The sequence below is a fragment of the Poecilia reticulata genome, linkage group LG2 (assembly GCF_000633615.1).
Source record: "Poecilia reticulata strain Guanapo linkage group LG2, Guppy_female_1.0+MT, whole genome shotgun sequence".
NCBI classification, from domain to species: domain Eukaryota; kingdom Metazoa; phylum Chordata; class Actinopteri; order Cyprinodontiformes; family Poeciliidae; genus Poecilia; species Poecilia reticulata.
In genome coordinates, this window is record NC_024332.1 from 40,826,477 (window position 1) to 40,840,248 (window position 13,772).

The following is a 13,772-nucleotide window of genomic DNA, read 5'->3' on the forward strand; positions in this document are numbered from 1 at the left end:
AGTATAATGTATAGCTAAGGTTAAGAGTCTTACTTTTCAAGCTCCTACAAGTGACAATCTCAGACTGGAGGAACTCTCCGGTACCATAGCGATTCACAGCAGCTGCGCGGAAGACATATTCGTCTCCCTCAATGAGGTTCTCAAACCTGAACAACGGTCTGCTCACAGAGTCAGAAACAGTCACCCAGCCAGGCCTGTGAGCATCACGCTGTTCTACTAAATAACCACTAATGGGAGCTCCACCATCTCTGACTGGGGGATCCCAGCTGCAGGTGACAGTAGTGGCATCAATCTCATCAAATCGAATAGGCCCTTTAGGTTCATCTGGTTTAGCTGAAAAAGTGAAGAAAGAGAAATGGTCAGTTTACACGTGTCCTGCAGGTTATGATAATATTTTCATAACACACAAAGTTCAAGTGGACTAGGATCGTTAACTAAATAGTAAATGTCAGTTATATGGTTGGTGCCGAGTTGGCTATTAATACAGTAATGAATGAATGAATGAATAAATAAATAAATAAATAAATAAATAAATAAATAAATAAATAAATAAATAAATGATAAATGTCTTACAGAGAATGATGACCTTGATGACCTCAGTGATGACTCCAACAGCATTCTTGACTTCAACTATGTAGTCACCGCTGTCGTTAATGGTTGTGTCAGACACAGTTAGCTTGGAGAACTTGCCAGTGCTCTTGACCTTCACCCGATCTGTTATCTTTAACTTGTTGTCCGCAAAATACCAGGAYGAAACAGGAGGAGGTCTGCCAATGATTGGCAGGTCCAGCTCCAATGTCTTACCAGCCAAAACATTAACAACCTTCTGAGGAATGCTGGACAAGTCTACTGCAGGCATCACTAAAAGAAAAAAAGAAATTGCCTCAGTGGGAAGTATTAACAGCCAGGATGTTGCACTAAATCTCAATTATGCAATGATTTAAATGAAAATAAGGGTAGTAGAGCTTTGTTCTTTTGTTACCTCTCTGTTCCTGGACAGTGACAGCAGCAACAAGTTCTTTTGGCTCACTGGCTCCTCTGCTGTTGACAGCTTTAATTCTGAACAAATATTGTTCTTTCTCATTCAGTTTCTCTACGGTGTGCTCAAAGTCTGTGAGCTTCAGTGTTGCCACCTTCATCCACTTGTCAGTACCAAACTTGCAAGCTTCAATGATGTAACCTGTCAACCTACTGCCACCATCATGCTCTGGCTTTTCCCAAGACAGAGTGACTGTGCTCTTAGTGACATCTGACACCTCAAACTTATGTGGTTGAAGAGGAACTTCACAAACCAGGATGACGTCTGGAGTCTCACAGGGCTCTCCAATTCCATAAATGTTTTCAGGGAGGACACGGAAGTAATACAGCATTCCCTCCATCAGATTATCAATCTTATAGGAAGTTTTAGTGCACTTGGAAGTTACTGTCTTGTAGGCTCTCATTGAGGCCTCTCGTCTTTCAATGATGTAGTTATTAACAGGAGCACCACCATCCACAGCTGGGGCTTCCCAGGAAATGGTGGCAGAGTCCTTAGTGAGCTCTTTCATCTTGATTGGCCCAGTTGGTCCAGGTGTGTCTAAGAATATAAAGTGTCTCTAGTCAAAATACAAACTTTCAAAAATCGGGTTAACTTTATAAAAACAATATCAAATATATGATGGAAATCAAAGAATTAAATAATATTATGTATATATAGTAATATTAACATACCGTAAACCTTGACAAGAATACTGACTTCCTGCTTCCCAGCTGTGTTCTCAGCCAACAGCGTGTACTTGCCAGCATCATAGCGATGAACCTTGTCAATTATGAGAGTGGTGGATTTGTTTGTGACCTCAATGAAGCCTCTATTATGGAGGTCAACACCAGGTTTGCTCCATGTTATGGTAGGGGCAGGACGACCTGTGACACTGACAAAAAGGCGKAGGGAGCCACCAGCACGCAAGCAGATTGTCTTTTTGAGGTCATCGTGTAGCTCAAAATCAGGAGGTTCTGTAAGAGATAGATGATGTGTTGCAAAATTCAGGTCTAAGGAACTTTTTTTAGTATACACAAAATTTTCTTTTGTGGGACAAATGCAAACAAATCAATGAAATCAGCTGATATTTAGACTTATTTTCTGAGGCCTGTTAAAACACTTACCAATTCTTTCCACTGGCTCAGTCTCAGCACATGGTTCACTAAAGTCTCCTGTTCCATTGACGTTGATACCAGCCACTCTAAAACAATACTTCTTGCCTGCAGAAAGTCCAGTCACCACATATTCTGCAGCACGCAAAGTCTTTTCATGGGCCTTCTTCCATTCCTCTGCCCCAGCTTCCTGCATCTCCAGAATGTAGCCAATCACATCAGCACCTCCATCTTCCACAGGTCGAGACCAAGCAAGGCTAATGCTGTCAGCATGGGTGTCGATGATTCGAGGAATAGAAGGAGGTGCGGGAGTGCCTACGAAAAGGTAGGTCAGTTTATATGAGCTCTTCTAAATTATTTACTAATAACATATGGTTTTGCTCTTTACTACCGTCTTCGAAAATATCATGACACTTACAGATTAAAGTTCATATGAAGGTAAATTCTGACATCTTAAGTAACGTTATTCAAGGCAATKATGATACTTACTCGTTGGCACTCTGCAGACGACATACAGAGAAACCTCACTGGGTTCACTCTCGCCGGCCTTGTTAATGGCTGTTACTCTGAACTGATAGATGTTGCCTTCAGTCAAACCAGCCACCTTTAGAGTGGTATCCAGGTGAGCACCRTCCTTGTTCACCTTTACCCAGCGGGCACTCTTTCTCTCATGTCTTTCAACCAGGTAATGAGTTATTGGGCTACCACCATCATTTTCTGGCTTTAGCCACTCTATAGTGGCAAAATCCTTTCCTGAAACTAGGATCTCTGGGGCTCCAGGAGGAGTGGGCACAGCTAAGGAACAGATAACAAAAAGAAACTTTAGTGGTAATGAGCTAATTTGTTTCATGCCTTCCTCTTTGGTAAGATTAGTCTTTTTGATTGTAGTTTAAATACCTTGAGACAATAGAATAGACAACAGAATCCTGCGTAAATTAAACTGGCAATATGATGTTTGTTTTCAATAGTTTCACTTGTACTTACTGAATGTGTTTTTGGCCACCATCGRCTGTGACTGGAGGTAAACGCCGGAACCATACTTATTGACGCCACGAACTCTGAACAAGTACTCTGTGTTCTTGAACAGACCAGTGATGTTCCATGTCAGCTCCTTGCACTCATCATTCATGATCACCCAGTTCAGCCTGTTGGTATCACGCCTCTCCACAATGTAGTGTGTAATGTCATCCCCGCCATCCTCAAGAGGAGGTTTCCAGCTTAGAGTGCATGACTCTTCTGTTATCTTGCTGATTTCAATGTTGCCTTCACACACTCCAGGTGTGTCTAGCCAAAAACAGACATATTTAGAGTAAGTCACTTTGCAAAAATATGCCATGAGTTATCAAATTACAAATAATTCAGATAGTTAAAAAACAAAATACTTACCAAGCACTTTGACATTGACCTCTGCAGTCTTGGTTCCACTCACATTTCTGGCTGTTAGGATGTATTTTCCAGTATCATCTCTGTCACAAAATTTTATAATGGCCATAGCTCTGGTAGGGGTGTACTGCAGGTGATATTTTTCACACATCTCCAGTTCCCTGTTGCCCTTGGACCAGAAAGCCTTTGGATCAGGTCTACCTCCCACTGCAGCATCCAGAACCAGATCTGAACCAGCTCTGACCATTACAGTTTCAGAGAGAAGTTTGCTGTCCAAGTTGGCCTTTGGTGGTTCTGTTAAGTGGACATAAATTTGAAAATTATCAACCGTCACTTCAGTTTTACTGTTCTCATATTCAGGTATGGTATTGGTCATGGTCTGGCTGTTGGTATGTTCAAACAGACATTGCACAAAATAAAATCATTGCAGTTGTATCTAACTATCATGTCTGAAGTTATGCTAAATAGAGTATTGAAATAGAGTATTGAAGATTTCCATGGAATAAACTCTTACCAAAATCAGTCTTGCACTGCACAGACCCTGTGGATTCAGATGGTGTGCTGWAGACTTGGTTGGCATTCTTTGCGATCACCCTAAATTCATAGGCCTCTCCCTCTCCCAGGGCAGTAACGGTGAAGAAATGATCTGTTACATTGGTGTAGTTACACTTAAGCCAGCGGCCCTCGCCTGTCAAAGTGTAGGGCTTTCGTTCGATGATGTAGCCAACAATTGGACTACCGCCATCATTCAATGGAGCTGACCATTTCAAGGAGACAGTGGTTCTTGTAACCTTGGTGACTTCAGGTTTACTTGGTGGATCTAAATGCCAGTCAAAAGATTGTTGTCAGATAGCAGAAAAACATCATACTATGTGTAACATATTACTGGCCAAACGTACCAACTGGATTTTGAGCAACTGCTCCCTTAGAGGCCTCACTGGCTTTGCTCAGTCCTGCACTGTTCATGGCATAAACCCTGAACTGGTATTCCAGGCCTTCAACTAGGCCTTCCACCTTGTAGTAGCATTCAAAGCATGGGATCTTATTTTCCCTAACCCACAATATATTGTTCCTCTCCTTCTTTTCAATCCAGTAGCCCGTCACCTTGCTTCCACCATCATGGTAGGGTTCCTCCCATCTTAGGGTCATTGTGTTTGCTGTGACATTAAAGACTGAAGGTTTTGTTGGGGGTCCTGGAGGTGCTGTATTTAAAAATAGAGTTTGGTTATTACRGTATAGTAATGATTGTAAGATCACACATTTGAGATATTTATTAATGTAGTATAAAACCACATAATTTCAAAGAAAGAAAAAAGTTGAGGGTAACACTTACAGAAGGGATGTTCTGCAACGATCGTCTCGGACTCAGTGGACTTGCTGACCCCAAATCGGTTCTCAGCTGAGACTCTGAATGTGTATTGCATATATTTGGTCAGATGACCAACATGAAGAGATGTACGTTTCACACTGGAGTTGATCAACTGCCAGGCTGTGGAGCCAGATTCACGCTTCTCCACAATGTAGTTGGTGATGTCRGTGCCACCATCATCCTCAGGCGGTTGCCAATTAACAACGCAGGACTCAGAGGAGATGGAGGAAATTTCAATTGGTCCAGATGGAGGACTTGGTCTACCTGTAACATTAACTTCAACCGTAAATGTCTTGGTTCCTGTTACATTTTCCAGCGTAAGATAGTATTTTCCTCCGTCTCCTCTCATGGCTTCTTTGACTGAGATACTAGCTCTGTCTTTAGTTACTTTGATGGAGACTCTGTCTGAGTTCTTTAGTCTCATTTCTTCCAACTTCCATGAGACCTTAGGAGCAGGCCTACCACTGATAGGAACATCAATGGTGAATGTGCTGCCAGACCTGCATGTGATAAGCTGGTTGGGTATCTCACTAAGGTCAGCAGCAGGCTCAATGTGAGGCTCCTTTACCAGCACAGGCGCCAGAGTTTTCTTTGGTAAACTATAACCAGCTTCATTTTTAGCCTTCACACGGAAGTCATACTCATCACCCTTATTGAGCTTTTCAACAGCAAAGGTAAGATTCTTGGTGTTTCCAACCACTACCCATTTGTCTCCACCCTTTGGTCTAGCCTCAATAAGGTAACCCTGAATGCGGCTGCCACCATCATGTTCTGGCTTCAACCAGCCTAGTAACACAGAATTATCTGTGGTATCGATAATATCCAGTCTCTTTGGAGATGATGGCTCTGCTGTGGCAATGACTGGTTCAGTTAGCTCAAAGGCCTCACCCAGACCATGGTGGTTTTCAGCTGAGACTCTGAAGAAATAAGGAACTCCCTCCAGCAGGTCCTCTATCTTGAGAATACMMWGTGTGCATTTGCCACCAGATTGCTGCCATGTCCGTCGACTAGCCTCACGCCTCTCAACAATATAGTGATGAATACGAGCTCCACCGTCATTGACAGGTRGCTTCCAGACAAGTGTGACCGATCCTCTGGAGACTTCCTTGAAAGCTACGTCCTGTGGTGGKCCAGGTGTATCCATTACTTTTACCACAAAGTTAACAGCCTTACTACCACTGGAATTCTCCAGGTTAACTGTGTATTTGCCTGTGTCATATCTAGAGCAGTTTTCGATGCTTAAAGAGCTGTAGCCATCAATAGTTGTGATCTCTGACATTCCGCTTAGGTCTCCTTCCTCCTTCACCCATGTAGCAGAAGGAATAGGCTTTCCTCTGAAGTGAATGCCCAAACATATAGAACTTCCAGCCTTGACTATGTGTGTCTGCTTAAATGTGACATCAATGTCCACCTGTGGTGGTGTTAACCTATCAACAGCCTGAGCAGGTTCTGGAATCTCCTTGTCTTCACCTCTGCCTATATGATTAACTGCGGCAACACGGAATTTGTACTCTGCTCCTGTCTGTAGACCTTTCACCACATAATTAGTTTCTGACACAAGTTCCTCATTTACTCTCTTCCATTCAGTGCCTTCTCCCTTCACCATTTCAATTATGTAGCCAATGATCTCCATGCCTCCATCATCAACTGGTTTGGTCCATTCCAAACTAATGGAAGTGTTTGTGGAGTCTGACACACAAACCACAGATGGAGCACATGGAATGTCTTTAGGTTCAGCAGCCTTGATTGGCAAAGAGATGTTGCTTGGAGGCCCAACGCCAGCGTCGTTGACAGCCATGACTCGGAACTCGTATTCCATGTCTTCTGATAGGTTAAGCACCTTGTGAGCACATTCGATGATAGGTTTTTTGGTGATCACCTTGTAGAACCGAACGGTTTTCTTTTCTCTTTTCTCTAGAATATAGTGCTGAATAGGGTTGCCTCCATCAGATGTTGGAGAAGTCCAGGACAGTGTTATGCTCTCTCCTGTCACCTCAGTGGCATCAGGAGTTCCTGGGGCATCAGGAGTTGCTGGGAGAAAACATTTTGGAGATCAATAATCAAATAAATATGAACAATTTAAGTAGAATCTAGAAAATGTAGAAAATATTTTGTATATTTTCAAGGCTTTAGGAATTTTCCACTTACTGTATTGCAATTGTGCAATGATGGGACTGGATTCCAGGGGTCTACCAACACCAAACTTGTTAACTGCAGACACCCTGAACTGGTACTCATTGGACTTGATGAGCTTGGTTGCATTAAATGTACACTCCTTACATTCATCAGACACTAAGGCCCAGGAAATTTTGGCAGTTTCCCGTTTTTCAATGATGTAATGTGTAATCTCAGAGCAGCCATCATTTTCTGGTGGGTTCCAAGACAGAGTGCACTTGCCCTCTGAAATATTTGTGAAGGTGATTGGTCCTACTGGCTCCCCTGGAGTGTCTGTATTACAGAGAATCACATTGAGATAATTAAAATAAAACAGACTAGAAGAATAAATAAAAAGCACACTGGCAAAAAGCATTTAATCACCAGACTAATTAATATTGGTATTACCTTGTACTTGAATTAGAATAGTCTCCTTTTTGGTTCCAGATCCATTGGTAGCTTCTACAGTGTATAGGCCACGATGTGTGCGGTCAGCATCTCGGACAAACAGAGTGCTGGATCCAGGAACAGTAATAATGTCCATCATCTTTTTGGTTATCTCCACATCATCTTTGAACCAGACAACTTTCGGAACTGGGCGTCCAGTGACGGTCACTTTGACCCGGATGTTATCTCCTGCCTTTACTGTCAAACCCTCAAAATACTCAGGGCCAAACTCAATATTTGGAGCAGCTGATTGAAGAAAATTAATGTTAGTTTTTAATGTGCAGCAGTAAAAAATAGTACGTTGTTTTTTGAATATTAATCTAAAAACTGTTGTGCATACATTAGACCTATTAGTTTTAGTGTAATATATTTAGAATTTTTGCAACTCACCATTTTCACTTCGTACAGCAATAAAACCAGAAGAGTTGGATGGGGGACTGACAATGCCTATTGCATTTCTAGCAATGACTCTGAACTCGTAGCGCTCATTTGTTGTCAACCCGGTGACAGTGTACTGACAGTCGTGTACTTCAGTCAGATTGGCCTTGAACCAGCGACCATGTCCTTGACGTTTCTCAATGCTGTAGCTTGTTATCTTGCTACCGCCATCACGTTTAGGGGCATCCCATTTTAGTGTTACTGAGTCACTGGTTACATCGATGTAATCAGGTTGGCCAGGTGGGTCTAAAAGACATTGCATTTAGATTAGATTTAATAAGCTATCATGCTAAATACATAATTCCAACAAAATATTTTTGCATTATCTTCACAAAGACTTACCAACAGGACTCACAGCCATTGTTGGCTTGCTTTCGTCACTCATTCGGCTAAAGCCAGCRTCATTTTGAGCATAGACTCTAAAAGAGTACTCAAGACCTTCTATGAGTTCCAAAATCCTGTAATCCATTTCTTTTATAAGGACAGTGTTCACTTTTTGCCACATGATGCTATTCTTTTCTTTTTTCTCCACATGGTATCCCTGGATGGGAGTTCCACCATCATAGATTGGTTTTTCCCACTGGATTGTCATGCCATCATTAGTAACATTGTAAACAACTGGTTTTCCTGGAGGTCCTGGAGGCCTGAATTGGTGCTTGGCAATAACCATTTGTGAGATTAGAGGCTCACTCACACCATATCGGTTTTCAGCACACACTCTGAACTGGTATTGGACACCCTTGATCAAATTGGGGACTCTAAACTGAGTACCCTCAACATGGGAGGAAGCCATCTTCCAGTTAGACTGTGAGGTGTCACGTTTCTCCACTGTGTAACAAGTAATGTCTCCACCACCATTATCATGAGGCTCATCCCAGGAGATCATGATATTGTCAGCTCTGATTTCATCCAAGCGAATGGGACCAACTGGCTTTGATGGTGGACCAAGAGTAACAACAAAGACGTGGAAGGATTTCCTGTTGATCTTGTTGTCAAGACTCAGGGTGTATTTACCTTCATTCTCCTTCTTTACATTCTTAATCATTAGAGTGGCTTTGTTTTCAGTTGTCTTAAATCGAACTTGGTCACTTTCCTTCAGAGGCAGGCTGTCCTTTAACCACTGCACAGCAGGTCTGGGCTTGCCTCTGTATGGCAACTCAATATGAACATTATGACCCAAACGCACACTGAGGCTACCACCTGSGTATTCTCTGAGGTCTGCCTCAGGAGTGATGATGTATTCAATGACCTTGATAGGGCCATGCTCAACAAAATCACCCTGCCCCTTCTCATTTCTGGCTGCAACTCTGAAGAACACCTCAGAGTGCTCCTTRAGATTCTTGACCTCAAATTCACATTGTCTGCTGACTCCTCCCATTGACCACTCATCACCCTTAAGCTTTTTCTCAATGACATAGTCAGAGATGATGCTGCCTCCATCGTAATCAGGCTTTAGCCACTGTAGTGTCACAGAGGTCTTAGATGAATCTTTCATAGAAATTTCTTTGACTGGTCCTGGAGTTTCTGTAGCCTTGACAGGTTCCTGAGTTTCACATGGATCACCAATACCATTCTCATTTTCTGCTAAGACACGGAAGAAGAAAGTTGTCTTTTCTGAGAGATCTTCAATAGTGTATGTAGTATTTGTACATTTGTTTGTCACTGCGGAGTATGATCTCTTAGAGGAGTCCCTCTTCTCAACAATGTAGTTTGTGATCTCAGCACCACCATCAAGGAGTGGAGGGTCCCAGCAGAGGGTGACTTTTCCMCGGGTAACATCCTTCATAACCAAGTTTCTGCACTGAGCTGGGGTATCCTGTACCTTCACAGACAGAGATAGTGTTTTTGGTTGTCCAACGCCATTCTCTATCTTGACTGTGTACTTTCCAGTGTCAAGTCTGGTCACTTCACGCATGATGAGYACAGTTGTCGTGTCTGAGTGATGGAACTCATATTTGGGATTGCGATCTATGCATTCTTCTCCTTTGCTCCAGGAAGCAGTGGGAGCAGGTCTGCCCTTCAATGGAACAGACAACTCCACATCTTTACCAGCCTTGACAATATAGTGAGTTCTCATGGCAACATCTGAGTCAATCTGTGCTTCCTCTGTGAAGGGCATACAAATTTACAGTGTTACACAGATTGACAAAAAACAAACAAAAAAGGTAAGCAATTTTAAATATATTTTTTACATTACCCAGGATATCTTTGGCCTGCACAGGCTCAGTCATCTCTAAAGGTTCTCCACGGCCAGCACAGTTCACAGCAGAGACTCTGAAGAAGTAGTTCGTATCTGGTTTTAGATCGTGAACTGTGTACTCTGTAGTCTTAACCTCACCCTTAGAAGTAACCATGGCCCAGTCTTTCTCTCCTTCAACAAGCTTCTCCACCATATAGCTGGTAACTTCGCTACCTCCATCCCATTCAGGCTTAGACCAACCCAGGGTGATGGATGTCTTTGTTGAGTCCACAACTTTTAGCTTGCAAGGCTCATCTGGTGGATCTGTGAAATTAAAATCATTAGTAGGGGGAGTAGCTTAAGTGTGATTTGTTTTTAAAGTTATTTTTCACATACCAACTGGGTCAGCAGCCTTATAATAGTCTGATACATCAGAGAATGGTCCCTCCCCAGCTTTGTTAATGGCACAGACACGATATTGATACTCATTTCCTTCTGTCAGGTGGTACACCATCTGTTTGGTGTCAGTAATGGGATCTTTATACACTCTGATCCAGCGTAAGCTCTTCTTATCCCGTCTCTCTAGATAGTAGCCAGTCACAGGGCTACCACCATCCACTCCGGGTTTGTCCCATTCTACTAGCATCGTGGTCTTGGTGGTCGTGTTTACTTCCGGAGTATGAGGTTGGCCAGGAGTTACTTTAGAAAAAGACAAAATTAAATATTAAGGCAGATGAAATGAAAATGACAGCCAATAATGAAATAAATGTGAGAATAAACAGATGAAAAAATATGATATTTAGTAATGACTAATGAGGAAAGGATTAACTTTATTGTAATTGAACAAAAAACTTACCAAAGGCATTCTTAGCGATGACAGGTTCAGACTCGAGTGTCTCTCCAACTCCAAATTTGTTAACTCCCATCACTCTGAAAACATACTCATTTCCATGCACCAACTTTCCGACTGTGATGTGTGTATTCTCATGTCTATCTGAAACAGTTGACCAGACCACTCTGCTGGTTTCACGCTTCTCAACAACATAGTGGGTAACTTTGGAACCTCCCTGGTCAGACTCTGGAACTGGTTCCCAGCTGAAGATTATCCGGTCTGCTGTTATGGAGTTGAAATTGATAAGGCCAGAGGGGGGTCCAGGTTTGTCTAAAAAGAGAGTCAAAAGACACATGATCATCAACTGTATATCCCTGTATCAACCTCTGACAAACTGGATGATTCATAAAATAAGGAGATCTCAGCAGACATTTAAGTGCACAACATACCAAGGATTTCAATCCTGATTGCAGCAGAAGCTGATCCCAAAACATTTTTGATCTTAATCTCATATGAGCCTGTGTCAAAGCGAGTTGCATCCTTAATCAGAACAGCGGAAGAGTCTGTTGTGCTTTCAACAGACACAGTAGAAGAGGATACCAGCTCCTTTCCATCCTTGAGCCACACAATAGTTGGCAGAGGCTTGGCAATAATTCCTACTCTCAGTTTTACTGAAGCCCCAGCTTTATACTGGACCACATCCAGATACTCAGGAGGAAGATCAATAGCTGGGGCACCTGTAAGGAAAAATAATTGTAAATATCAACCACAGTTATCAACGAAACATAAATATGCAAAAATGAATCCATAGCCTACCACATGCATCAACACAGGTGACGGGGCCAGCAATAAGAGAAGGGTTGCTGACAGATCCAACAGCATTCTTAGCATAAACTCTGAACTCGTAAGATTCATCTTGAGTGAGTCCATATGCAGTGAAGCCCAATTCAATGATGTTTGTAAAGTTGGCCTTTACCCATCTGCCATTAGAAGCTTCCCTTCTCTCCACACTGTAGCCAGTTATCTTGCTGCCTCCATCAAATGCTGGTCTCTGCCAAGTCAGGCTGACAGAGTTCTTTGTGACTTCTGTGACACGAACATTTGCTGGGGGGTCTACAACATCAATGTGAAAAACATCCAAGTCAAAGGAAAAAAATGGATACATTAAAAGTAGCTTTGGATACTAATACTAATACTAATGTGTATTAGAAATCTGCCAACATTTCATATAAAATTATGTATATGTTGAACATGTCTAATAAGGGTAAAATTGAACTATGAAATTAAAGACTTACCACAGGCATCAATCGCAAGCACCTCTTCAGATGTCTTGCTCATCTTTCCGATACCAGCAGCATTTTCAGCTGCTACCTTGAATTCATAGATGAGGCCTGGACAGATATTTGTAACTCGCCACTGGTTTCCTGGTATTGCTGTTTTATTAACCTTCTGCCAGATGATGCTGCTTCTCTCTTTCATTTGAAGGTGATACCCAACTACAGGGCTTCCGCCATCACTGACTGGCTCATTCCAGCACACTGTCAAACTCTCTCTGGAAACAAAGCTAACCCATGGGGTGGATGGAGGACCCGGGATTACTGTAAGACACCAACATTTTGTTAAAGCAGTTAAGAAAAATAATGAGTCATTAAACCAGATAAAAAATCTTTATCAAATTGACTCAATGACTTACTGTAAGGTAGTTGGATCATGACTGGTTTAGTGTCAATGTGGCTGCTTAGACCATAGCGATTCTCAGCCTTGATTCTGAACTGATACTCCTCTCCCTTGGTTAGCTTAGTCACCTTGATAGCACTTCTGGCGATGTTAGTTGACACCTCTACCCAAGCGGGAGTACTTGTTTCACGTTTCATAACAACATAGTTGGTAACAGGACTTCCACCATCATATTCTGGAGGATCCCACTTTAGACATACTGTGGTCTCTCCAACCTCTCCAATCTGAACTGGACCAACTGGAGGTCCAGGTTTATCCAGTACAATGAAAATAAGAGAAATCTTGGTTGTTCCCCCTGCATTTGAGGCAGTGACTTCATATTTTCCAGCATCACTTGAAATGCTTTCATTTAGAGTTATAAGTAGGCTATCAGGAGTCACTTCTGTTAGAAGTCTCTTGGACCCTTTGATGACAACATTGTTTTTGGATATTGTCACCTTTGGCATGGGTTTGCCAGTAAGAGGAATCTCAAAAGTCAGGTCAGATCCTGCTTTTACATATACTGTATTCTTGGGGTAGTTCTTTAAGTCAAACTCTGGAGCCTCTGTTAGAAAAAAAACAGTACAAGACTATGAAGAATGATAAAATATACCTTAAAATTAATACACACTTAACTGATTAAACACCAAACTTTTAATATGTCTAAAATCRTAAAATTTACTAAAACAAAAAACAAGTTATGTTTTTGGAAATTTTAAAGTAAATAAAGACAATTTACCCTGTATCTCCTTGACAATAACTGGAACAATCATTTCCTTAGGTTCACTGAGTCCAGCATGGTTTTCAGCACGAACTCTGAAGAAGTACTCAGCCCCTTCTCTCAGGCTCTTAATGGTATGAGTCAAGGTCCTCACAGTTGCACATTTCACCCACTTGGTCTGACCCTTCTCCACAGCATCAATGAGGTAACCAGTGACCCTGCTTCCACCGTCATATTCTGGTCTTGTCCAGGCAAGTGTAACACTGTCTTTAGTGACATTTGCAACTCCAAGTTTCAGTGGTGGACTTGGTACTTCTGCAAAAAACAATAAGAYATTTGTGTTTATATTAGGATCGGTATGAAAAAAATTGTACAATCATCATTGATTATTCAGTCTTAGTAT

General features: G+C 42.0%; 1 protein-coding gene across 1 annotated transcript in view; it reads right to left on the reverse strand.

The window, feature by feature from the left end:
- The window catches only part of LOC103461768 (titin-like), a 155,957-nt gene that overhangs the window by 13,029 nt on the left and 129,156 nt on the right, over nt 1-13,772 (reverse strand). The window contains exons 199-221 of the mRNA XM_017309370.1: nt 13,388-13,684; nt 12,626-13,213; nt 12,228-12,530; nt 11,749-12,045; nt 11,382-11,669; nt 10,957-11,262; nt 10,497-10,799; nt 10,119-10,424; nt 8,264-10,027; nt 7,874-8,167; nt 7,445-7,729; nt 7,031-7,330; nt 4,847-6,913; nt 4,413-4,715; nt 4,028-4,333; nt 3,517-3,807; nt 3,115-3,414; nt 2,620-2,925; nt 2,143-2,445; nt 1,711-1,992; nt 983-1,576; nt 574-861; nt 34-333 (exon numbers count right to left, since the gene is read on the reverse strand). Coding sequence (XP_017164859.1) covers nt 34-333; nt 574-861; nt 983-1,576; nt 1,711-1,992; nt 2,143-2,445; nt 2,620-2,925; nt 3,115-3,414; nt 3,517-3,807; nt 4,028-4,333; nt 4,413-4,715; nt 4,847-6,913; nt 7,031-7,330; nt 7,445-7,729; nt 7,874-8,167; nt 8,264-10,027; nt 10,119-10,424; nt 10,497-10,799; nt 10,957-11,262; nt 11,382-11,669; nt 11,749-12,045; nt 12,228-12,530; nt 12,626-13,213; nt 13,388-13,684 — 10,671 coding nt within the window. The remainder of the gene's footprint in view (nt 1-33; nt 334-573; nt 862-982; nt 1,577-1,710; nt 1,993-2,142; nt 2,446-2,619; nt 2,926-3,114; nt 3,415-3,516; nt 3,808-4,027; nt 4,334-4,412; nt 4,716-4,846; nt 6,914-7,030; nt 7,331-7,444; nt 7,730-7,873; nt 8,168-8,263; nt 10,028-10,118; nt 10,425-10,496; nt 10,800-10,956; nt 11,263-11,381; nt 11,670-11,748; nt 12,046-12,227; nt 12,531-12,625; nt 13,214-13,387; nt 13,685-13,772) is intronic.